At 45.6% G+C, this 25340-nt stretch overlaps 1 protein-coding gene and 1 long non-coding RNA gene across 2 annotated transcripts in view; both read left to right on the forward strand.

Annotated features, from left to right (window-relative positions):
• The window catches only part of LOC126147902 (uncharacterized), a 297732-nt gene extending 292270 nt beyond the window's left edge, over positions 1 to 5462 (forward strand). Inside the window, exon 4 of the long non-coding RNA XR_007530360.1 lies at positions 5338 to 5462. This is a non-coding gene — a long non-coding RNA (uncharacterized LOC126147902). The remainder of the gene's footprint in view (positions 1 to 5337) is intronic.
• Positions 5463 to 5756: 294 nt separating this feature from the next.
• On the forward strand, positions 5757 to 23807 carry LOC126157704 (toll-like receptor 6; the record flags this gene model as incomplete). Its single annotated transcript, XM_049916393.1, has 2 exons — positions 5757 to 6111; positions 20266 to 23807. Coding segments are annotated over 2 exons (2127 nt in total), but the record flags the coding sequence as incomplete, so codon positions are not given.
• Positions 23808 to 25340: the final 1533 nt, after the last annotated feature.

Raw genomic sequence — 25340 nt, forward strand, 5'->3', positions numbered from 1 at the left:
GGGAAGCTATTAATCTAAAGTGTATTTTTCGATACTAGCTACGACTTGTTTCCGATAAACATTTGATTTGATTGTACTACGTGCGTGATGCCTCTTACAGCCGTAGAACATGTTTATACGATACTTGAATCGTTTTCTTTATCAGAAATGTTTCTGGTATTTATATGTGATTGCACATAATAGTTGTAATTCGAAATATTTTTTCCAGTTTAGTAAATTCTGGTAATCAGAACCGACTGGGTTGTTTATGTTTCAGAATATCGTCAATCATATGACGTTTGTTGTGTCCACTGTCACGATTTCAATACGTCATTAGTCGAAACTGAAGACGAGTATCGCAGTTTTCTTTACGTCTGTGGGAATTAAAAAACGGGATCTGTCAATCTACAGCTTCGATAATACCAATTCTTCTATTCTGTCAGTTGTATTTGGCCAGTATTTTATATCCTTGGTAGCAAGTCATATTGGCGTTACTTAGACTGTGGAAAGATATATAACGGCAAAGTGCCTGACGGTTATGCCAATTCAAGTGGAAGACACTCGAGCCCCTGCCCTATGTCAACGATTTGGTTGGCTTAGTATGTGTTTGCAGGTCCCAAGTTCCAACGATTATGTAACTGACTTATTGAATAGTGAACTCTGACTGTTGACGAAGTACTCACGTTCAATATGAAATTGGAACATGCGGGCTAGACCCTGACATGACTCACGCGTGTTACTCTCGAGGACGGTGTGTGTGTGTGAGTGAGGGGGGCAGGGGGGGACAATACGAAGTGAGGTCGTCAAAGTCATGTTGACAGAGACTCACTTTTAAGTGGCGACCGTCACTCATTATTTAATGCGTTCAGACAGATGCCAATGCTAAAACTGTCTGAATATCTAGTTTGTATAATAACCCTTTCATCTATGATTTCCTTGTGGTTTTTTTTAGTTCTTTATCATTTTATCAGATATTTTAGTGTCCAGCAGATAATGACACGGACAAGCAACACTACCGTTCACCCACTCTATAACGTTTCCACAATTATTAAATGTATAGATAGAATAACTAATTAGGTGGCATTAAGTCGACTTGGAACAAAATTGTGACACAACTTGTTAGTTAAAAATTGATGAGACTTGCAGAAGATAGGTTCGAATGGAGAGATGCTTCATTCCTATTTTCAGACTGAAGACCTGAACAACGACATGTAACGTAATCCAATATTTTTCTAGTGTTTCATAATATATTTACGGACAATTACCTGAGTTGCTTATATATGTGTTTTCTGTTACTGCATTTGGTAGCCTTCCCGAGGTCAGTGTCGTAATTTAAGTCATGTTTGTAGTCTTCATCTGTTGTACCTGTTTGGTTTAAGAGGTTATTGTTGCTTTAATCTATTTTAACTACAGTCGTCTCTACTTCATGTAAGTGCGGCAGGCCCATTATTGTTTACTAGTTGATAATGCTGGAGCCATATGAGCTTTTTGCAGACAATGCTGTTGTGTATAGGAATTCTGCAACGCCTGAAGACTGTAGAGAAATGCAGGAACATCTGCATAGCATAGTGTCGACGTAAATAAAGGTAATATATTGCGCGTGAATCGGTGAAGAAGACATCCATTACTGTCCGATTACGCTGCTCGTGAAAAACACTGGAAACAGTAACAACCGTGAAATATCTATCAGTAACCGTCCGGGGCATTGTAAAGTATAATGGCCACATACAACTAATTTTAAGGGAGGCAAATGCTAGGCTGAGATTCAGTGGAAGATTCATCCAAGGAAGAAGAGCCTTACAAAACTCTACTACCTATTTTTGAGTGCTCTGTTGTCAATATGACAAAGGAATGATCCAATCCGACATGTCAAAGCGTATCCTGAAATTTTTCGCGCAGCTTCAGTACCGGTATAACAGTCATCTTTCGTAACAAAATTCACGAAATTATCCGCATTATTTCTTATTTCTTCTAGTGTTGCCACAATTTTTAACGATATGTGGACGTCATTCGAATGAATGTACAAGAAATTAACCAATAAATAACACACGTGTAGATCTTCAAGAGAAGTAGGTGACTTCGATTGCATACCACGTTCTTCATATTTTATCTTTGCAAGGTTGAAAACACTGATTGTATTCTACAATACTGTGGAACTCTGGAACCTTCACATACACAAATGCTATTAGCAAGCATATGCCAAGAAATCACAAAGAAAATAAACGCAGTTTTATACTCTTAGCGATAGCACAAAGGCAACTGCTAATTATTATGGATATTTAATAAGCTGTAAATTCGTGCAAATAATAACCGTGAGCAACTGTGTCAGAGAAACTATCAACGGAAACAAATTCGCTTTACAAATTACTATGCGCTGTGCCGTTTTATCTGTTTATGTGTATCCATCGTGCTGCATACGCGCCGTCTGCTACAGTTACGGCAGTGGTGTACATGTCTCCAGCCACCTGGCAAGCAAGAAATTTGGGAAATTTGAATATTTTTAGTACTTTCAGTGTGTCTTAGCTTCTAAAATTTTGACATTGTATTACTTTCGGGGTATTATTTCTGTATTTAAAAAAATCAGGTAGGTTTCAACTTGTCGGATGGAACAGGAAGTAGGATAGAGAGGATTCAATAAAGAACGGCACATTTAGTTACGGGATCGTTTATTAAACGTCAGGGCGATAGGAAGACGCTAAACGATCTCTGGGTTGCACTTGTTACTGCCGGCCGGAATGGCCGTGCGGTTCTAGGCGCTACGGTCGCAGGTTCGAATCCTGCCTCGGGCATGGATGTGTGTGATGTCCTTAGGTTAGTTAGGTTTAATTAGTTCTAAGTTCTAGGCGACTGATGACCTCAAAAGTTAAGTCGCATAGTGCTCAGAGCCATTTTTGAACTTGTTACAAGAAACGCGTTTGGTATCATGGAAAAGGTTACTGTTCATATTCCGAGATCGTAACAGTCGAGGAAGAGTTGGACAACTTCTTACTTCCTGCCATGATTGTCTTGCGAAATGTCTACGACGAAAGAATCTGAAATTATACCCCGTACAGAATATTATCGACAGTTTTTCGCGGCCACCAATGTGACAGAAGGGGGGGGGGGGGTAATTATAGCGGTTGAAATACTGTGGCTAGCGAGGAACTGGCAGTGGCAAGGTACCAGCTTTCAAATATCATCTGAAAAAAAAGGTATTGCAAATATTTATGTACTTCTTATCACATCTTCAGCAAATAAATACAAGCAAAAGGAAAATACAATTTTAGAATTAGGAACTGAACAATTCAACTTGGAACAACCAACTACTGAGTAACGTCTTCATTACTTCTGTTCCAACAGCTTAAACAAGCACATATGAACACAGAGAGAGAAAAACATTGAATTAGCAGAGATTTCATATCAATAAAACTGACAATAATAGACATTTAGCTATCAGCTCAGAACAGACAATGTTCCACTTTTGAAGAACACTGTAAAACAAACGGAAAACAATAAAAGGCGTTTAAATAAAATTTTAAAAAACAACGCTTGGTTGGCTTTAACGAAAATAATATTTATTAAATAATACTCTTAGTGTTGAAAGTGGGCTCGCACACAGGAAATATTTGTAACACGAACAGGCAGAGACCATCAGCAATGTACTTGGCTTCAAATTCCACCAAAAGTGTTTATAAATAATATTTGAACCATAACTCTCACGCGGCTTCAACTAAGACCAAAAACTGATCTTGTCTTTATGCTGAGTACACGTTACAGGGACTGATCCTCATATTCATAAATTACCAAGACAGCACAAAGGTAACAGAAACAAACAAGCGTGAAGTAAAGGTACGTTTATCAGCATAACTACCAGCAAAAGCCTATTAACAACAGTGGGGTTAATTGAAGCCTAAATCACACGGCATAAGAACCCCACGGCACAGCCGATAACTCCAAACAGCAGTCATGGTAACAAGGCCATCTTCCACGAGATTCGCGCGTCATTTTTCTCTGGCATGTAACTGACAGATTGACAAGACGGACTTCCTCTCTAAGTGCTACTCATTCCTGGCAGTTGAGTCGATGTCCCACATAACCGCCAGGAGCTGCTCTTGGATTGCTAGCCTAGTGTTGTTGGTGAACAACAGCTCAGACAGAGCTGGTACTTTTTATTATTTTTTTTATCTTCAGCATGACAATATTATTTAACCACTAACAGTTAAAACTTGGATTTCCTTAACTTAGCCACGTTATAACTAAACATCGTTTCTTCAGTATCAGACGGGGCAGCGTTAAGTCGGCTCAGGAGACTGAGGGACCCTGAGCGGGCCGTTGCTTGGTTACAGCCAAAAATCGCGCGCGCGTCAGCAGTATTAGTAGTAGTAGCCTCCGTCACGGACTGTAAAGTGGCTTAGAGGGTATAAATGTAAATGTGCGAGGGACGTTCAAAGAGTAATGTAAGATTTTTTTCTGAAAGTAGTTTGGTTGTGTTCAGGTTTCCAGTACGTCATGATCTTGTCCACTCTTTTGGCTACAAACTATTTCTGAACATAAACTCCGTTCAGTGTGACACCCTTCCGCTACTTTATTGTGAGGGGCTGTATGCCCTTGTGGTACCACTACTGGTCGACCTCGAAGCCAACGACTTATTACATCAATAAGCTGCACATCATCCACGGACTGCTTCCGGCGGAGTACATCCTTCATTGGGCCAAATAGATGGACCTTCGATGCTCTTAATGGTTTTCTGTTAGGCTTGCTCTTCCTGGTTTTCTGTCAGACAGCGAGGAACCCACGAGCGCAAACCTTTGAGTGCCCGAAATAGTGGACGAGTGTGTCAGCAGTACCAACCCGAGATTTCCAGTTATGCAGCGAGGTGTTTGTTTGTGATCTGTCGATAACGTCGAATAAGAGTGTCCGCACGTTCCAGCACTGGACGAGTGACAGCTGTGTGGCGACGGTCTGACAGGTTTGCGCGACCTTCCGCTGATGAGAGACGCCTGCCCAATGACTCATCGTGCTTTTGTTCACTGCCATGTCTTCACAGACATCTACGATAACCTGGTTTCCCGCCAAAAGAAAGTCAATGACAGCTCTGCTTGGAAAGCCGCTGCGTACAGATGCCATTTTGAGGACTATTTATAGCACCGCCACCTATTTGAACTTCATAAAACTATAACGCTGAAGGGGGAATATTGCACGATGCCCCACAACAAATTCCAAATTATTTCAACCGATACTACTCGAAAGAAAAGTGTGTTATACTACGTACTGGAAACCCATCGCAGAAAAAGTAGCAGTTTATCACGCTGAAACCCTAATCGTCACCATCGTAGCCATGTCGGTGTTTTGTATATATGTTATTTTTTCTTTGCGCAGGGGAAGAATGCGGGGCGATGGTAGCCAGGCGGCGGCTAGTCGCCGCGCTGCTGCTCGCGCTGCTGGCGGTGTGCGCGCTGGGAGAGGAGAGCAACCGCGGGCCCAACTGCTCGTGCAGCGCTGAGGACGCGCGCCTGAGCGGCGTGCCGGGCGGCGGCTCCGTGCGCTGCTGGGGCTACCTGTGCAGCGGCCAGCTACTGGCCGACGCGGCGGCGGCGGCCGTGGGCGGCGGCCGGCCGCTGCTGGGGCTGGCGCTGTCGTCGCCCGCGGAGGCGCTGCCCGCCGCCACGCTGGCCGCGGAGGCGCTGCGCCGGCTGGAGACCCTGCGGCTGGACGGCTGGCACGGCCTGCGCTCGCTGCCCGGCGCCGCCTTCCGCGGGCTGTCGCGCCTGCGCCGCCTCTCCCTGTCCTTCTGCCCGCGTCTGCGCGCGCTGCCCGCCGACGCCTTCTCCGGCCTGGAGGCGCTGGAGGAGCTGCGCCTCGTGCAGGACGGTTTCTCCAGCCTGTCGCTGGTGGCGGCCGCGCTGTCGCCGCTGGCGCTGCCGTCGCTGCGCGCGCTCGACCTCAGCGAGAACCCGCTGGCCGCCGTGGGCGCCGGCGACCTGGCGCGCCTGGCCGGGTCGCCGCTGCGCGAGCTGCGCCTCGACAGCTGCCAGCTGGACTTCGTGCACAGCGCGGCGCTCGGCCCGCTGCGAAACCTCAGCACGCTCTCCCTCAGCGGGAACGCCCTCAACGAGTCCACGCTCACGGAGCTCGTGTCGGCACTGGTCGAAGGTAGCGACGTACTCTTTCACGTAATAGCTACAGTTTACACGACACAAAATTCAAAATATTGTGAAACACCAGACACGTGTGATTTATTGACTTCTTGACAGCATGACAGAAGAGTAAATTACTCAGATGTACGTAACATAGCAACAAGTACTTGTAATTTGGAGCAATGGGACGTGGTTTACCGCAGGGCTCTATTTTACATCTACATCTACATTTATACTCCACAAGCCACCCAACGGTGTGTGGTGGAGGGCGCTATACGTGCCACTGTCATTATCTACCTTTTCTGCTTCAGTCGCATATGGTTCGCGGTGAGAACGACTGCCGGAAATCCTCCGTGTACGCTCGAATCTCTCTAATTTTACATTCGTGATCTCCTCGGGAGGTATAAGTAGGGGGAAGCAATATATTCGATACCTCATCCAGAAACGCACCCTTTCGAAACCTGGACAGAGCGCCTCTCTTGCAGAGTCTGCCACTCGAGTTTGCTAAACATCTCCGTAACGCTATCACGCTTACCAAATAACCCTGTGACGAAACGCGCCGCTCGTCTTTGAATCTTCTCTATCTCCTCCGGCAACCCTATCTGGTACGGATCCCACACTGATGAGCAATACTTAAGTATAGGTCGAACGAGTGTCTTGTAAGCCTCCTCCTTTGTTGATGGAGTACATTTTCTAAGGACTCTCCCAATGAATCTCAACCTAGGACCCGCCTTACCAACAATTAATTTTATATGATCATTCCACTTCAAATCGTTCCGCAAGCATACTCCCAGATATTTTACAGAAGTAACTACTACCAGTGCATTCCGCTATCATATAATCATACAATAAAGGATCCTTCTTTCTATGTATTCGCAATACATTACATTTGTCTATGTTAAGGGTCAGTTGCCACTCCCTGCACCAAGTGCCTATCCGCTGCAGATCTTTCTCCATTTCGCTACAATTTTCTAATGCTGCAACTTCTCTGTATACTACAGCATCATCCGCGAAAAGCCGCATGGAACTTCCGACACTATCTACTAGGTCATTTATATATATTGCGAAAAGCAATGGTCCCATAACACTCCCCTGGGGTACGCCAGAGGTTACTTTAACGTCTATAGACGTCTCTCCATAGAGAACAACATTCTGTGTTCTGTTTGCTAAAAACTCTTCAATCCAGCCACACAGCTGGTCTGATATTCCGTAGGCTCTTACTTTGTTTATCAGGCGACAGTGCGGAACTGTATAGAACGCCTTCCGGAAGTCAAGGAAAATAGCATCTACCTGGGAGCCTGTAACTAATATTTTCTGGGTCTCATGAACAAATAAAGCGAGTTGGGTCTCAGACGATCGCTGTTTGCGGAATGCATGTTGATTTCTACAGAGTAGATTCTGGGTTTCCAGAAATGACATGATACGCGAGCAGAAAACATGTTCTAAAATTCTACAACAGATCGATGTCAGAAATATAGGTCTATAGTTTTGCGCATCTGCTCGACGACCCTTCTTGAACACTGGGACTACCTGTGATCTTTTCCAATCATTTGGAACCTTCCGTTCCTCTAGAGACTTGCGGTACACGGCTGCTAGAAGGGGGGCAAGTTCTTTCGCGTACTCTGTGTAGAATCGAATTGGTAACACGTCAGGTCCAGTGGACTTTCCTCTGTTGAGTGATTCCAGTTGCTTTTCTATTCCTTGGACACTTATTTCGATGTCAGCCATTTTTTCGTTTGTGCGAGGATTTAGAGAAGGAACTGCAGTGCCTTGTGTTTGTGATATCCACAAAGGTGACAAAAGTCAGGGGACAGTGATATGAACACATAGAGTCTGCGGTAGTACAGTGTACACGAGGTATAAAACGCTGTGTATTGGCGGAACTGTCATTTGTACTCGAGCGATTCGTGTGAAATGATTTCTGGCGTGATTCTGGCCGCATGACAGGAATTAAAAAGCTCTGAACATGGAATGGTAGTTGGAGCTAAAAGCGTGGGGCATTCATTTCGGAAATCTTTAGGGAATTCAAATTCAGAGATCCGCAGTGTCTAGAGTGTGCCGAGAATCCAAAATTGCAGGAATTTCTAGAATGAAATTTTCACTCTACAGCGGAGTGTGCGCTGATATGAAACTTCCTGGCTGATTAAAACTGTGTGCCGGACCGAGACTCGAACTCGGGTCCTTTGCTTTTCGCGGGCAAGTGCTCTACCGACTGAGCTAACCAAGCACGACTCACGCCCCCTCCTCACAGCTTTAATTCCACCAGTACCTCGTCTCCTACCTTCCAAACGTCACATAAGCTCTCCTGCGGACCTTGCAGAACTAGCACTCCTGGAAGAAAGGATATTGCTGAGACATGGCTTAGCCACAGCCTGGGGGATGTTTCTAGAATGAAATTCTTCTGTGAAGTTTGGAAGGTAGGAGACGAGGTACTGGCTGAATTAAAGCTATGAGGACGGGGCGTGATTCGTTCTTCGGCAGCTTAGTCGGTAGAGCACTTGCTCGCGAAAGGCAAAGGCCCCGAGTTCGAGTCTCGGTCCGGCACACAGTTTTAATCTGCAGGTATTACTTCTCACCACAGACAACTACTTCACTTAACGACCGAGAGTAGTGACGTTGGCGTAGAGTTGTCAGTGCTGACAGGTAAGCAACACTGTGAAATAACCGCGGAAATTAATGTGGCACATACGATGAACGCATCTATTAGGACAGTAGCGAAATTTAGTATTAATGGGCTATGACAGTATACGACCGACACGATTGCCTTTGCTAACAGCACGACATCGGCTGCAGAGAGACTTCTGGGCTCGTGACACCGAATCCTAAATTAAAAAACCGTGGTCTGGTCAGATAAGTTTCTATTTCAGTTGGTATGAGCTGATGGCAGGCATCGAGTGTGCCGCAGACCCCACGAAGCCGTGGACCCCATTTGACAACGAGGCACTGTGCAAGCTGGTGGTGGCCCCATAATGGTGTGGGCCGTGTTTACATGGAATGGACTGAGTCCTCTGGTCCATCTGAACAGATCATTGACTAGAGATGGTTATGTTCGACTACACGGAGACCATTTGGAGCCATTCATGGGCTTCATGTTCCCAAACAACGATCGAATATCTGTGGAATGCAGTGCGCCATGTCACCTGGTCCAGTTGTTATCGATTGGTTTGAAGAACATTTTCGACAATTTCAGTGAATAATTTGGCCACCCAGATCGCCCGATGTGAATCCCACCGAACATTTCTGGGATATAATCGAGAGGTCAATTCATGCACAAAATCCTGCACCTGCAACACTTCCGCAGTTATGGACGGCTATAGAGGCATAAAGCCTCAATAGTTCTGCGTGGGACTTCTAACGACTTGTTCAATCCATGCCACGTTGAGATGCTGCACTACGCTGGTCAGAAGGAGGTCTTACGAGTTATTAAGAGGTCTCACATGACTTGTCAGGTCAGTGTAAATCGTCATAGTGTACCTCAGACAAAAGTCAAACTTTTCTGAAATAGTAGACACGGCAAGCTCATAGGTTTCACCTTATCTGCATGACAGATAGAAGAGAATATAAGTTCCATGTCTGCAACATAGCAACAGCACAGATAATTTTAAGCAATGAGACTTTGTTTACCGCAGGGATCTGTGTAGCGTCCTTGCGTTTTTGATACATGATCTTCGACTTGCACTATTGGAAAGGCAGTTTTGTTCTTGTTTCATCAGATACATGTATATAAACAAAAAGTAATATCAGGACCTTCAGTTTAAACCTTCAGGCTGAGAAGCCATGATCTATATATAATATGTATCCGCTGTTGTTGCGCCCCATCTAAGCGTGTGGGAGACATTTCGAAGATAAATTGGCAATGTGCCTCCCAAATCTGAGGATGGAGATTCAAGGAATAGAATTTGTACATCGACAACGGCTTCTCAGCCCAACAATGAAGTAAACAGTGCGTTTGCAGGAAACAGGATCTAAGGGTTAGTCGCAGAAAACTGTAGCCAGTCCCCGAGGAAGCATATCCAGGACACATTTTTAAAAATCCTCTGACTTGTTTGATGCCCTCCACAATTCCTCTAGTACTTTGGACTACTTAACACCGTATCCCATCGTCCTACTCCTTCCTCTCGTCAGTGTTTCTCAAATGTTTGTTTCTTCGCCGATTCTGTGGATATCCTCCTCGTTCCTTTTCTTAACAGTCCATGTGATTTTCAGCCTCCTCCTATAGCACCACATTCTATTCTCCGCTGTTCCGGTTTCCACATTGTTCATGATTCACTGTCATCCAATGCTTTACTCCAAACATACAGACTCAGAAACTTCTTCCTCTAATTAGAGCCATTGTTTGATACCACTAGATATCTCTATTTCCCTTGGATAACGCCATCTTTGCCTTTCTCCCTCCGTCATTGGTTATTTTGCTTTTTAGGTAGCAGAAATACTTAACTTCGTTTATTTCATGATCATCTATTTTGATGTTACACTTTTCACTATTCTCATTTCTGCTAATTATTTTCATCTTTCTTCGATTTACTCTCAGTCCATATTCTACATTCATTAGACCGTTCTTTCTTCTCAACCCTCACCTTCACTGAGGATAGAAACGTCATCAGCGAATCTTGGCATTGATATCCTTTCACTCTGAATTATAATCTGACTCTCGAACCTTCAAATCCGTTAATACTTTCTCTGAATATGGATTGAATAGTACAGGCGAAAGACTGCATCCCTGGATTACAGCCTTCTTAATCCGAGCACTTCTTTCTTGGTCTTACAGTCTTATTGTTCCCTGTTGGTTCTTGTTCATATTGCATATCACCCTTCTTTCCCTGTAGCTCACTCCTGTTTTTCTCAGAATTTCGAACATCTTTCACACTTCACATTGTCAAAAGCTTTTTCGATATCAAATGCTATGAGCGTGTCTTCATTCTTCTTCATCCTTGATTCCATATTCAAGCGCAGTTTCACAACTGTCTCTTGGTGCCTTTGCTTCTCCTAGTCAAACTAGTAGTCGTCTAATAGATACTCAGTTTTCTTTCCCATTTATGTGTACATTATTCTTGTCAGCAGCTTGGATGCATGAGTTGTTAAGCTGTTTGTGAGATAGTTTCTGCAGGTATCTGCCCTTGCTGTCTCCGGAATTGTCTAGATGATATTTTTCCGAAAGACTGATGATACGTCGTCACTCTCATACATTCTGCATACCAACATGAATAGTCGTTTGGTTGTCAAGTCCCCCAATGATTTTAGAAATTCCGATGGAATGTTATCTATCCCTTCTACCTCATTTTATCTCAAGTCTTCCACAGCTCTTTTAGATTCTAACTTAAATACGACACCTCCTATGTTTTCGACAACGATTCCTATTTTTACTTCTGTCAAACCATCTATCAAGTTTTTCCACTCATAGAGGCCTTCAGTGAAATCTTTCCACCCATCTGCTGTTTCCTCTACGTTTAACATTGCACTCTTATGTTACTACCCTTTTTTAAATGGAGTTTTCCATATGCTGAGTCAATCCTTCCGGCGATCATTTCCAGGACACGTAATAGGGTATAAAGTTTTTGGACAAAATTCTACCCGTAGAGGAGATAGTGAAGCATCTAGGGGTAACCCTGGATGAGAAACTATCACGGAGCGCTCATGTAAAGAATATGCACTGAAGGGCCAAAACAACTGGTATAGGCAAACGTACTCAAATACAGGGATATATAAACAGGCAGAATACGCGCTGCGATCGGCAACGCCTATGTAAGAGAAAAAGTGTCTGACGCAATTGTTAGATCGGTTATTTCTGCTACAATGACAGATTATCAAGATTTAAGTGAGTTTGAACATGATGTTATAGTCGGCGTAAGAGCGATGGGACACAGCATCTCGGAGACAGCTATAAAATGGGGATTTTCCCGTACGGACGTTTCTCGAGTGTACCGTGAATATCAGGAATCCGGTAAAACATCAAATCTCCGACATTGCTGCGGCCGGGAAAAGATCATGCAAGAACAGAACCAACGACGACTGAAGAGAATCGTTCAACGTGGCAGAAGTGCAACCATTTCGCAAATTGGTGCATATTTCAATTCTGCATCATCAACAAATGTCAGCGTACGAACCATTCGACGAAACACCATCGATATGGGCTTCTGGAGCTGAAGGCCCATGACACAAAGTTTTACGCCTCGTCAGGGCCCGTCAGTTCCGACATTGGACTATTGATGACTGGAAACATGTTGCCTAGTCGGACGGATCTCTTTTCAGATTGTATCGAGAGTATGGTCGTCTACGGATATAGAGACAACCTCATAAATCCATGGACCCTGTATGTCAGCAGGGGACTGTTAAAGCTGTTGGAAGTTCTGTAATGGTGTGTGGCGTGTGCAGTCGGGGTGATATGGGATCTTTGATACGTGTAGCTACGACTCTGACAGGTGACACGTTCGTAAGAATCCTGTCTGATCACCTGCATCCATTCATGTCCATTGTGCATTCCGACGGACTTGGGCAATTCCAGCAGGACAATGCGACAACCCACACGTCCAGAATTGCTACAGAGTGGCTCCAGGAACTTCTGAGTTTAAACACTTCCGATGGCCAACAAACTCCCCAGATATGAACAGTATTGATCATTCTGGGATGCCTTGCAACGTGCTGTTCAGAAAAGATCTCCACTCCCTCGTACTCTTAGAGATTTATGGATCGAGTTTTAGGTACGTGGGTGCCCGTAACGTGCAAGGAATACGTTCATGAAGATTGTGTGTTCTTATGTTTTGAAAATGTTGATGCTTTCGTTACCTGTAATGTGACGCATGAGATTTCACTACCAGTTTAACTGAAATTTTCGTACTTAATTTTCTATTTGTTTTACTTCTTTAAACTTTTTATTCACCACTACTACTTATGTACTAAAATAAGTCACATTCAGTTAGATTACTTCGTTACAACAGTATAACAACGTTTAATTTGATAGTGTCGTTTACTATCTAGTCCCATAATAATTTAATAGCATGTGCCATGTTACACATGCCCAATAGCCCTTAATTAAGTTGCACGATGTTTATGAGGCCACCTTGATGATCAAATTTTAACTATTGACAATAGTAAAATTACGCAGTTCTTAATATCTCGTTTCTTTCCCGTAATAGAAAAATAAATTTACCAACTGCGACATGGTGGCGTATACAAAGAGTGATCCAATACTGTCAAATGTTTTTTATTCCAGTCTTTGATCGCAATATGAATTCCTTAGACGATGACCGGCTTCAGTCCGTAATGACCATCCTCAGGTCTATAATGTGCAAATAGATACACCTATTGAGCAGTGTGTCTTTCAACATAATACAGCAATACGTATCACAATATACTATCATACAATCAGGGAGATGTACAGAAAATACGGTAAAACGTACCTTTTTTACACCATTTCCTAAAGTGATAAGGTCATAATGGCATCGTCAAAACATATAAATATAATCAGCGTAGCATCGTCATATAGATCTAAAATAAAGTGTAGAATAGGCCGCATCGTCTACACAGTCATTATTGCAACTGGCTACTGAAGTACAGTAGCTACCAAACATCTGTTTGCCTACATCATCCCTAGATGTCGCTACTGTCGGCTTAGATGTAGTCATCAGTTAAGCAAAAAACATAATCCGATAAAAACACATTATGTAAAATACATGTAGCAAACTTTTAAAATTGATAACTATCATAGAAACTAAATTATGATACATTAAAAGACGAATAAATTTACCCATATAAAATTATTGAAAGGAAATATATGAATAGAATAGGACCGATCCTTTTTATGGTGAATTTACGGTCAACAATTAATATACGTATTACATTGCCTGTAGCAACCTATAAATTGTCTATGAAAGATAAAATGTCTATATGACAGCTGAAAAAAGGACAGATCAATGATCAGCGCCCTGTGTTGGGTCGGCCGCCAGGTTGTTATTTAGGCGTGCGCCGATCTTAAGAACTTATCCTCTGTTATGCCAGTCCTGCCTGGGTATCTGCCCCCCCCCCCCAAATTCTATAAGTCCCTCCAGATACTTGAGCGTCATGCACTCCGCCTCGCCTTCCGTATACGCCTCCCGTTCCTCATGCGGATCCTCTATGACCTCATTCCTTTCCCCCATCTGCTCCTGTTCCTCGAACATATCCGCATACTCTATTCACCTCCCGCTGCCTTCATCCCCCTCACCCCCTGGTTGCTCCTCTCCTCTCCCAGCCCACTGCCACGTCTTCACTGTTGTGTCCCCTCTACCCTCCATCTCTACACCCTTCATCTTCTTTCCCAAGGTGGCTTCCATCAACTCCCCTCCCGGATGATGCCCTCTCTCCCTCCATTTATACCTCCTATCAACTCTGATTCTCACCCCCCCCCCTCCTTTCCTCCATCCTTTTCTTGGGCTCCGTCTCCCTCCCTTCCATCCTCTTTTTTTCCCACCTACCCTCTCTCTGCCCCCCTTCTCTCCCCCGAGTCCTTTTGCATTTCCCTCCTCTGCCTTTCCGATTCCCTCTCGCGTCTGCCCTGACCCTCCCCCCCCCCCCCCCGCCCTTATGAGTCTTCTCCCTCCTTTGGTTCCTCCCCCTTTCCTTTTTCCTCTCCTCCCTTCTTGCTCCCCCCCCCCTCAACTGTCCCAGCCCACCCCCCCCCATCTCCCCTAGGCTATGGTGTGTCCTCTTTGTGCCGACATTTTAGTGCAGTGTTTACAGTGAGTGTTCAGTGTTGTGTGTCTTTTCCGAAGTGTTGCGAACGGCCATCATACTGTCGCTGAGTGTGATTTTATATCTCTTGTGAATAGAAACCAGACTGTCGCCATGTTTTTTAATTGTCTGTCTACTATGTTACCTGTCTGCATCCTGTGTATTTTATTCGCTTTGCCAACCCTTTACTTTGTGTTTTAACTTTCCACAATTTTCCGCCGTTTTACAATTTAAGTCCCCATTTCATCGCCTGCCTTTATTGTTTCTTAACTTCTCCTTACGTTTTAAAAAGTCTGTAGGCTGCAGAGCAGCGTAATAAGCTGCTGCAAGCCCGCCCCCTTTGGGGGGAATCGAAATACAATAAAAGGAAAAAAATTAAGAACTTAACCACTACATATTGCTGTATTATGCTGAAAGACACACTAGCTGTATATATTTGTACGAGGTGCATTCAAGTTCTAATGCCTCCGATTTTTTTTCTCCGGACTGGAAAGAGATAGAAACATGCGCATTGTTTTAAAATGAGGCCGCGTTCATTGTCAATACATCCCAGAGATGCCAGCACCATACGGCAGATGGAATTTTACCGCCAGCGGCGAGAATGAGAACTGTTTTATATACTTAAAATGGCGACGTTTTCCTTACTTGAACAGTGTGCAATCATTCGTTTTCTGAATTTGCGTGGTGTGAAACCAATTGAAATTCATCGACAGTTGAAGGAGACATGTGGTGATGGAGTAATGGATGTGTCGAAAGTGCGTTCGTGGGTGCAACAGTTTAATGAAGGCAGAACATCGTGTGACAACAAACTGAAACAACCTCAGGCTCGCACAAGCCGGTCTGACGACATGATCGAGAAAGTGGAGAGAATTGTTTTGGAGGATCGCCGAATGACTGTTGAACAGATCGCCTCCAGAGTTGGCATTTCTGTGGGTTCTGTGCACACAATCCTGCATGACGACCTGAAAATGCGAAAAGTGTCATCCAGGTGGGTGCCACGAACGCTGACGGACGACCACATGGCTGCCCGTGTGGCATGTAGCCTAGCAATGTTGACGCGCAACGACAGCATGAATGGGACTTTCTTTTCGTCGGTTGTGACAATGGATGAGACGTGGATGCCATTTTTCAATCCAGAAACAAAGTGCCAATCGGCTCAATGGAAGCACACAGATTCATCGCCACCAAAAAAATTTCGGGTAACCGCCAGTGCTGAAAAGATGGTGGTGTCCATGTTCTGGGGCAGCGAGGGCGTAATCCTTACCCATTGCGTTCCAAAGGGGACTACGGTAACAGGTGCATCCTACGAAAATGTTTTGAAGGACAAATTCCTTCCTGCACTGCAACAAAAACGTCCGGGAAGGGCTGCGCGTGTGCTGTTTCACCAAGACAACGCACCCGCACATCGAGCTAACGTTACGCCACAGTTTCTTCATGATAACAACTTTGAAGTGATTCCTCATGCTCCCTACTCACCTGACCTGGCTCCTAGTGACTTTTGGCTTTTTCCAACAATGAAAGACACTCTCCGTGGCCGCACATTCACCAGCCGTGCTGCTATTGCCTCAGCGATTTTCCAGTGGTCAAAACAGACTCCTAAAGAAGTCTTCGCCGCTGCCATGGAATCATGGCGTCAGCGTTGTGAAAAATGTGTACGTCTGCAGGGCGATTACGTCGAGAAGTAACGCCAGTTTCATCGATTTCGGGTGAGTAGTTAATTAGAAAAAAAATCGGAGGCCTTAGCACTTGAATGCACCTCGTATATTATAGGTCTGAGAATGGTCATTACGGATTGAAACCGGTCATCGTCTAAAGAATTCATTTTGTGATCAAAGACTGGAATAAAAAACATTTGAAAATAAATTTACTTTCTACTACTGCCGATAAGGCTAGCTTAAAAGCCCGAATTAAAAATGCAAAAACTGCTGAAACGTAAGCTGGCCTTAATCGGGACAGACGAAATAGCAATGCCTGTGTTATTAAGAAGTACAATATAACGTTCCTTCGGACATGCATGCATGTCTTTTTTCGCAGCTCCAGGCCATCGACTCTCAATAAATACATACGATTGCAGGTTGTGACACTAGAAAGGGAAGTCTAGGGCTGACCGTGATTGTTGTACTGTATAGCCGAAGCGGTTAAGGCGACAGCTGGCGTAAAGTGAGAAATACGGGTTTGAGTCCCAATCCAGCAAAAATTTTCATGTCGTCATTTTAATGTACAGCCGAATTTAGTTATATTCGTAGCTGCAATTGCATTTCCTGTATTAATTAATACGCCTACATTAATAAGAAAATTAACAATCTCATTTTTGTTTAACGGTCTTGCCGCAGTGGATACACTGGTCCCCGTGAGATCACCGAAGTTAGCGCTGTCGGGCGTGGTCGGCACTTGGATCTACATCTGTATCTACATCCATACTCCGCAAGCCACCTGACGGTGTTTGGCGGAGGGTACCTTGAGTACCTCTATCGGTTCTCCCTTCTATTCCAGTCTCGTATTATTCGTGGAAAGAAGGATTGTCGGTATGCCTCTGTGTGGGCTCTAATCTCTCTGATTTTATCCTCATGGTCTCTTCGCGAGATATACGTAGGAGGGAGGAATATACTGCTTTGACTCCTCGGTGAAGGTATGTTCTCGAAACTTCAACAAAAGCCCGTACCGAGCTACTGAGCGTCTCCCCTGCAGAGTCTTCCACTGGAGTTTATCTATCATCTCCGTAACGCTTTCGCGATTACTAAATGATCCTGTAACGAAGCGCGCTACTCTCCGATGGATCTTCTCTATCTCTTCTATCAACCCTATCTGGCACGGATCCCACACCGCTGAGCAATATTCAAGCAGTGGGCGAACAAGCGTACTGTAACCTGCTTCCTTTGTTTTCGGATTGCATTTCCTTAGGATTCTTCCAATGAATCTCAGTCTGGCATCTCCTTTACCGACGATCAACTTTATACGATCATTCCATTTTAAATCACTCCTAATGCGTACTCCCAAATAATTATGGAATTAACTGCTTCCAGTTGCTGACCTGCTATATTGTAGCTAAATGATAAAGGAGCTTTCATTCTATGTATTCACAGCACATTACACTTTTCTACATTGAGATTCATGCTATTCCCTGCACCATGCGTCAATTCGCTGCAGATCCTCCTCCGCAAAAAGCCTCAGTGAACTTCCGATGTCATCCACAAGGTCATTTATGTATATTGTGAATAGCAATGGTCCTACGACACTCCCCTGCGGCACACCTGAAATCACTCTTATTTCGGAAGACTTCTCTCCATTGAGAATGACATGCTGCATTCTGTTATCTAGGAACTCTTCAATCCAATCACACAATTGGTCTGATAGTCGATATGTTCTTCTGATAGTCGATATGTTCTTACTTTGTTCATTAAAAGACTGTGGGGAACTGTATCGAACGCCTTGCGGAAGTCAAGAAACACGGCATCTACCCGGGAACCCGTGTCTATGGCCCTCTGAATCTCGTGGACGAATAGCGCGAGTTGGGTTTCACACGGTCGCCTTTTTCAAAACCCATGCTGATTCCTACAGAGTAGATTTCTAGTCTCCAGAAAAGTCATTATACTCGAACATAATACGTGTTCCAAAATTCTACAACTGATCGACGTTAGAGATATAGGTCTATAGTTCTGCACATCTGTTCGACGTCCCTTCTTGAAAACGGGGATGACCTGTGCCCTTTTCCAATCCTTTGGAACGCTACGCTCTTCTAGAAACCTACGGTACACCGCTGCAAGAAGGGGGGCAAGTTCCTTCGCGTACTCTGTGTAAAATCGAACTGGTCTCCCATCAGGTCCAGCGGCCTTTCCTCTTTTGAGCGATTTTAATTGTTTCTCTAACCCTCTGTCGTCTATTTCGATATCTACCATTTTGTCATCTGTGCGACAATCTAGAGAAGGAACTGCAGTGCAGTCTTCCTGGGTGACCATCCAGGCCGCCATGCGCTGTTGCCATTTTTCAAGGTGCACTCAGCCTCGTGATGTGAACTGAGGAGTTACTGGACCGAACAGTAGCGGCTTCGGTCAAGCATACCATCATAACGACCGGGAGAGCGGTGTGCTGACCCCACGCCCCTTCTATCCGCATCCTCCTTGAGGATGACACGGCGGTCGGATGGTCCCGGTAGGCCACTCGTGGCCTGAAGACGGAGTGATTTCATTTAGTGGAGTCGAAGACCTTTTCAGAGCCTAGAAAAAGAATGTGAAGACCAGTGACAAATTCATTTGACTGTTGTATAATGACTCTAAGAGTGTTTATTTTATCTGTAGACGAAGGATTACTTCTAAAATCAGCTTACTGCTTTTTTATCTGTAGTTCAACTTGCACCTTGATTTTGTTAAGGATTCTTCTCGCCAAAACTTCGCTTGAAATCGTAAGCAAGGTGATTCCCCTCCAGTTAAGATTGTCGGAGTTGTGTTCTTTTTTTGGGAAATTTTGTGAGGAATCCTCTCCACTCCCGTCGCATGCTCTCCAAATTCCGGATCTTTATCAAAAGAGGGCGGAGATCATCTGTGGCTATGTCTGGGTCAGTAATCAGAAGATCTGATGCAATGTTCTCTGCCCATGGGGCCTTTCCATTCTTTACCTGCTTGATTGTTGTCGTGATATCATCGTTTGAGGATGGCTCCAAAGTAATTTGGAGCTGCAGTTAAGAGCTCCAACGTCAGGGGCGTAATGGGGCCCATTAGGAAAATGACTGCCAAGGAGGGGAAGGAAGCCAGTGTGCACTCCGTGTGCATGCCGGAGGAGCCATTCCGGGTGTGGAAAGGGTGCTTCCGGATGCCATGAAGAGTACGAGGTGCAACCAGCTGCAGGTGCTGGTCCATGTCGGTACCAATGACGTGTGTCGCTATGGATCAGAGGAGATTCTCTCTGGTTTCGGGCGGCTAGCGGAAATGGTAAAGACTGCCAGTCTTGCTTCAGAGATTAAGGCGGAGTTCACCATCTGCAGCATCGTCTACAGAACCGACTGTGGTCCTTTGGTGCAGAGCCGAATGGAGGGTCTGAATCGGAGGCTCACTCGGTTCTGTGACCGTATAGGCTGCAGATTCCTTGACTTGCGCCATCGAGTGGTGGGTTTCCGGGTTCCGCTTAATAGGTCAGGAGTTCATTAGACACTAAGCGGCTACATGGGTAGCAGGGGCTGTTGGAAGGGACTGGGCGGTTTTTTTTTTTTTTTTTTTTTTTTTTTAGATGGTCTCAGGAAACCACAGAAAGGGCCTCCTTCTAAAAGGGGGTAGGTAAAACACAGTAAGGTAGTTGTAGAAACGATCGATATTGCAGTTGTGGTGTGGCCACTTGTGGCCTGAAGACGGAGTTCTTTCATTTTTGTTTAACGTTTCGGGGCATTTGTTGAATTTTCAACATTTCATATGTGACACAGTTCATCTATCAGTGTCGTGCAGATCTCTGAAAGACGCGTGTGCCGGGCTTGCAGGCAACTCGACGCTGCGCGTGCTGGAGTTGTCGGGCGCGGGCTTCCAGAAGCGGCCGCCGCCGGAGCTGCTGTCGGCGGTGGGCCGGTCGGGCGTGACGAACCTGTCGCTGGCGGGCAACCGCTTCCAGACGCTGTCGGCGGGCGCGTTCCCCGCCATGCCGCGGCTGCGCCACCTCGACCTGCGCGACGTGGCCGCCGTGTCGGTGCAGGAGGGCGCGCTCGACCCCGCGCTGCTGCCCCACCTGCGGACCCTGCTGCTCGGCGGCAACAGCCTGCCCGGCGCCTCGGCCGGCTGCCTGCTGCCGCAGCTGCGCTCGCTGGACCTCTCCGCCAACTCGCGCGAGAAGCCGTCCCCGTCCGTCTTCGTCCTCGGCGAGAACAGCTTCGCCCACATGCACAACCTCTCCTACCTCAACCTGTCCTACAATAACATACACTTCCTGCTGAAAGACACGTTCGGTGGCCTCACCAACCTGGACGTGGAACTCTCCTTGAAGCACGGCCACATTTCTAGGATCGAGGTGGGTGCCTTCCACGATCTGAACAGACTGCGCTTCTTGACACTGGAGGACAACCGCCTGTCGGGAATCAATCTCACGGCGGGAGTGTTCCGAGGACTGGACAGCCTCGAAGTACTCCTGCTGGGGAACTGCGGTATCACGCACCTTGCCGACGACCCGAGTGTGTTCGTCCACCTCGTGAGTCTGCAGTACCTGAGCCTGGAGCGAAACGGTATACACAGCATCGATGGCGCCGTTTTCGCGCCCCTCACGAATTTATTGGGAATCGATTTGTCCCACAACGAGCTAGAGTCGTGGAAGAGAGGACGGGTGTTCGACAACAATACGAGGCTGGACACTGTGCTGCTCTCGTTTAACAGGATGACGTACCTGTCTCCCGCCATGCTGGACGACTTCTCCGGCCGGGCGCGCGTGGAGTTGGGGGACAACCCGTTCATCTGCTACGCGCCGCTGTACAAGAACGTCAGGGAGTGGCTGAGCGCGAACGGGGGCAGTGCAGGGAACTTGAGTGGCGAGGCGGCTCCCGCGTGCTACTCTCCGGACGCGTGGCGCGACCGCAACCTCTCGCAGTTCTTGCAGGCGCTGCTGGACGGAACCGCCGCGCCGGTGAAGACCTCCGCCTGGTGGCCCGGCGCTGTCGGCGGCTCCCTGCTGGTGCTGGTGCTGCTGGTGGCCGCCGTGTGCTACAACCAGCGCGCCTACCTCCGCTACTGGCTCTTCCTGGCGCGCACCGACCTCCTGGGCCGGTCGTGCGCCGGCCGCGCCGACCGCGCCCTGCAGTCGTACACCAACTACCAGTACGACGCCTTCGTGTCGTACAGTAGCGAGGACCGCAACTTCGTGGTGCGGCTCGTGGCGATGCTCGAGAACTACGAGCCGTTCCTCAAGCTGTGCGTGTTCGAGCGCGACTTCCAGGTGGGCTCGGCCATCTCGGAGTGCGTGCTGCAGTCGGTGGCGCTGAGTCGGCGCACCCTGCTCGTGGTGAGCGACGCGTTCGCGCGCTCGCAGTGGTGCCGCTGGGAGGCGACGCTGGCGCAGCACCAGCGCATCTTCGGCGACGAGGGCGCGCTCGTCATCGTCAAGCTGGGCGAGGTGCCGGCCGCGCACCTGACGCCCACGCTGCGCCACCTGCTGCGCACGCGCCTCTACCTCGAGTGGGACCCCGAGCCCGCCAAGCAGCGCCTCTTCTGGCAGAAGCTGCGCGCCGCGCTCTCCCCGCCCGCCATCTCCGTCAAGGCTGGCGACCAGTGACGTCACGGCGTCTCTCTGTCCACCCAGGACTCGCGGGCCACTTGGGCGGAGTATCTTCTCGATCAGCTGTCTTCTCTGATCTGTGTAGTAGTGCTCATATCCAGGGTACCCTTTCATCATATTCCTCGGAATTGTACATACGTTCGCCATCTCACTCCACTAACTACTGACCAATCTGTAATGGCCAGTCCCGATCTCAATATATTCCTCGATGAAGAGACATCGACCACGGATTAGACTCCCCTACAGCATTCTTCATATTTTCGTCATTGCCCCGATTCCTCATTTCATATTTTCGTATTTGAGATCTAGATCGCCCCTTCGATCCTGGTTCGACGGAGCTTCTCAGGTCCTAGCTAACACATCTTCCTTCACCTGTGTTTCTTTCGCTGAGCCGCAGTGTCAATTGCATCAATATTTGTTCACGACTGATTTCAGCCCTTGGCCATTTTCACGGTTTTTCAACTGAATAACAGCAGTCACTCTGACTGTTGCAGTGTGCCAGACGCACGGACAGCGGTAGTTTGAGGGTATGTGGTGCAACTAATAAAAATAAATGTCGTGTGACTTGGTCTTCCCGTCGGGTAGACCGTTCACCGGGTGCAAGTCTTTTGATTTGACGCCACTTCGGCGACTTACGCGTCGATGGGGATGAAATGATGATGATGATTAGGACAACACAACACCCAGTCCCTGAGCAGAGAAAATCTCCGACCCAGCCGGGAGCCGAACCCGGGACCTTAGGATTGACATTGTGTCGCCCTGACCGCTCAGCTACCGGGGGCGGGCTGTGGTGCAACTGACAGATGGGCTCCCGTTGTTCTTTTGCAAGCACTTGAAAATGGCTTAAGAGCAGAAATCAGTCGTGGAGAAATTTTGGGAGACTGTTGCTGCCGGTTGAATAAAAATACTGGAGGTTACGATGTCCAGTTTCCCAGCAAAATATTCGAGACAATAACATTGTAATGACTGTGTTTCAAGTATCTACCTAAGGAAAGACTGAAAATTAGTACAAGCAATGTTCAGTAAAGACTAGTAGTCATTTTCTAAAAACTCTATTTCAGAGGTTCAATATTCTGTCCACCCAATGTGATTCAATTCTACCATCACCGTTGTCGCCCCTGGAAGTCGTGATGAAGGCCGTCCTCGCCTCTTAAACGTTACTGCCAGGGTTTCATTACCTAAAAGTCTCATGGTATCACATGTATCTCTGCTACAATTTGGGTAACGTGAGGCCTGGTATTAGCTGATGAAGCTTCCACCGTCCAACAGATATTTGGTCTTCTTTGGAATGTGACCCATCGTCAGTTGGCTCATTATGTTTTGCTACCGTGCACCACCCTCACCTCCAACATACTGTTTCCAATAGCAGAACACATCAACACGATTCTCCTATTGATCTGCGATAAACAGTCGTGGTATCCAGAGTGTGCATATTCTAGACATGTGAAAAGGTTCCTTTAAAAGAGTGTGAACACTTCCAGAATACCATCAAGCTGTCTAATGTTGAGTCGTGGATCAGTGCGAATAATAATGGCCGCAGTACTGACTGTTGTACCTTCAAAGACCGTCAGAGGTGTGCCTCCTTCTCTTTGCAATCCGCAACGTTCCCGGCTGTTTTTAAAAGCCCTGTGCCAACGAAAACGCCCTTTAAGGGACATGGCACACTGACCAAAAGTTCTCTACAACTCGTCACATATTACAGAACCATTTATGTCCAGACGAACACAAAAAATTATATCGTGTAACGCTTCTCAGGAAACTCGAACAACACAGAAAAATGCACAGTCACTTAGATTCCCTGCTCCAGCTGATAGCGAGAGTGCTGGAAGCACGACAGCAGAGTCTATCACGTAGGTTGTTTCGACAGTGATAGGTGGCCCACCTACTCGCTACCCGTGATTCAGAGAGTTAGGAAAGAAAATAGCAACATGAACCCGGCTGAAAAATCATAAACCTGGAAATTTCCAATTTCACCGGAACACAGAAATATAGTCCATGTATTGTGGTATAAATTGTGAGACAATTTGACTTCCAGAATTTTACGTTTATACTGATATTCTGTGTGAATTACGTGTAAATGGAACGGAGCTCTCTGTTCACGTATATAACCGAAGTTTAGAACTTTTCCACTTTTGAAAGAAAAACCTCTGGATTTTGGCCTTATTAAAGTAAATAATTTTTTCTTGTATACTTTACAAAAATCTGTTGTGCTGTTTCAAGGCGTATTTTCCTGGTCAACTTACCTTGTGTTTGTAATTGATTCCACAACGCTGAAAATATTGACTTTGAAAATAGTGCACTTTTCTATCTCTGAAATTAAAATCATCATTGACACAATCTGCTGGATTCTGTGTATCATTTTGCTGTACTCGTATTTACCGTGAATCAATTTTTGTGATGTATGGGGAGCAACTGACTTTCTAACTATTATGGAGAAGGCGTATATACTTTTTCTAAATTTGTTTAATCTTTAGGTACTGCTATGATGTAGAGTTATGGACATCGATTCCTATGTCAAGTGTCGACCAATTCTTATAAGACTGATAATAATATTTTAAAATACGTTACTCTTACTGTATATGTACTTGTCGATTTGCTATGTAAATGACATTGCAAAAACTTTGACTTACAATTTAGTTGAGACATGCAGTGACTAGTTATTACACAGCGCCATTTTGAGTGTTGTGTACTGTCTGTGATAAGGAAATGTGACACGGTGCTTTTCTATTACTATTTCTTATGTATATAATCCACAGCGTTTGTGTTACTTTGTGTTAAGACATGAAACTGATGATACACTTAGACTGGATTTAAATGTGCCTTGTCTCCGATATTTCGATATGACACTTGTTTATTAAACAGTTGCAGGGCAAATTACTATAATCTAAATTTGGTTTATAAATCAGAAATGTATTGTGCTAAACATTCCATTTTAAATTTCACGCTTTGAGCCAAGTGCAGTTTACAAGCACTACATATAATTATGATTACAGTTCGTTATTTGGTTTATAAATCACAAATGTATTGTGCTAAACATTCCATTTTAAATTTCACGTTTTGAGCCAAGTGAAGTTTACAAGCACTACATATAACTATGATTACAGTTCGTTATTATGATACCAGTAAACTGGACAATGCACTTTTGGTTTGGTTTCGATATATCTCTTCCTATTTCATTGATTCCATCTTGATGTTTTTTTGTGTAAATGGTATGTTACTTTAATAATATGCTGTTATTTAAAAATAAGAGGACGCAAGAAAGAAAATAAAATGTTTACCTTGCCATGTAATTTTCCTTTC

Source organism: Schistocerca cancellata, chromosome 2 (assembly GCF_023864275.1).
Source record: "Schistocerca cancellata isolate TAMUIC-IGC-003103 chromosome 2, iqSchCanc2.1, whole genome shotgun sequence".
Classification (NCBI taxonomy): domain Eukaryota; kingdom Metazoa; phylum Arthropoda; class Insecta; order Orthoptera; family Acrididae; genus Schistocerca; species Schistocerca cancellata.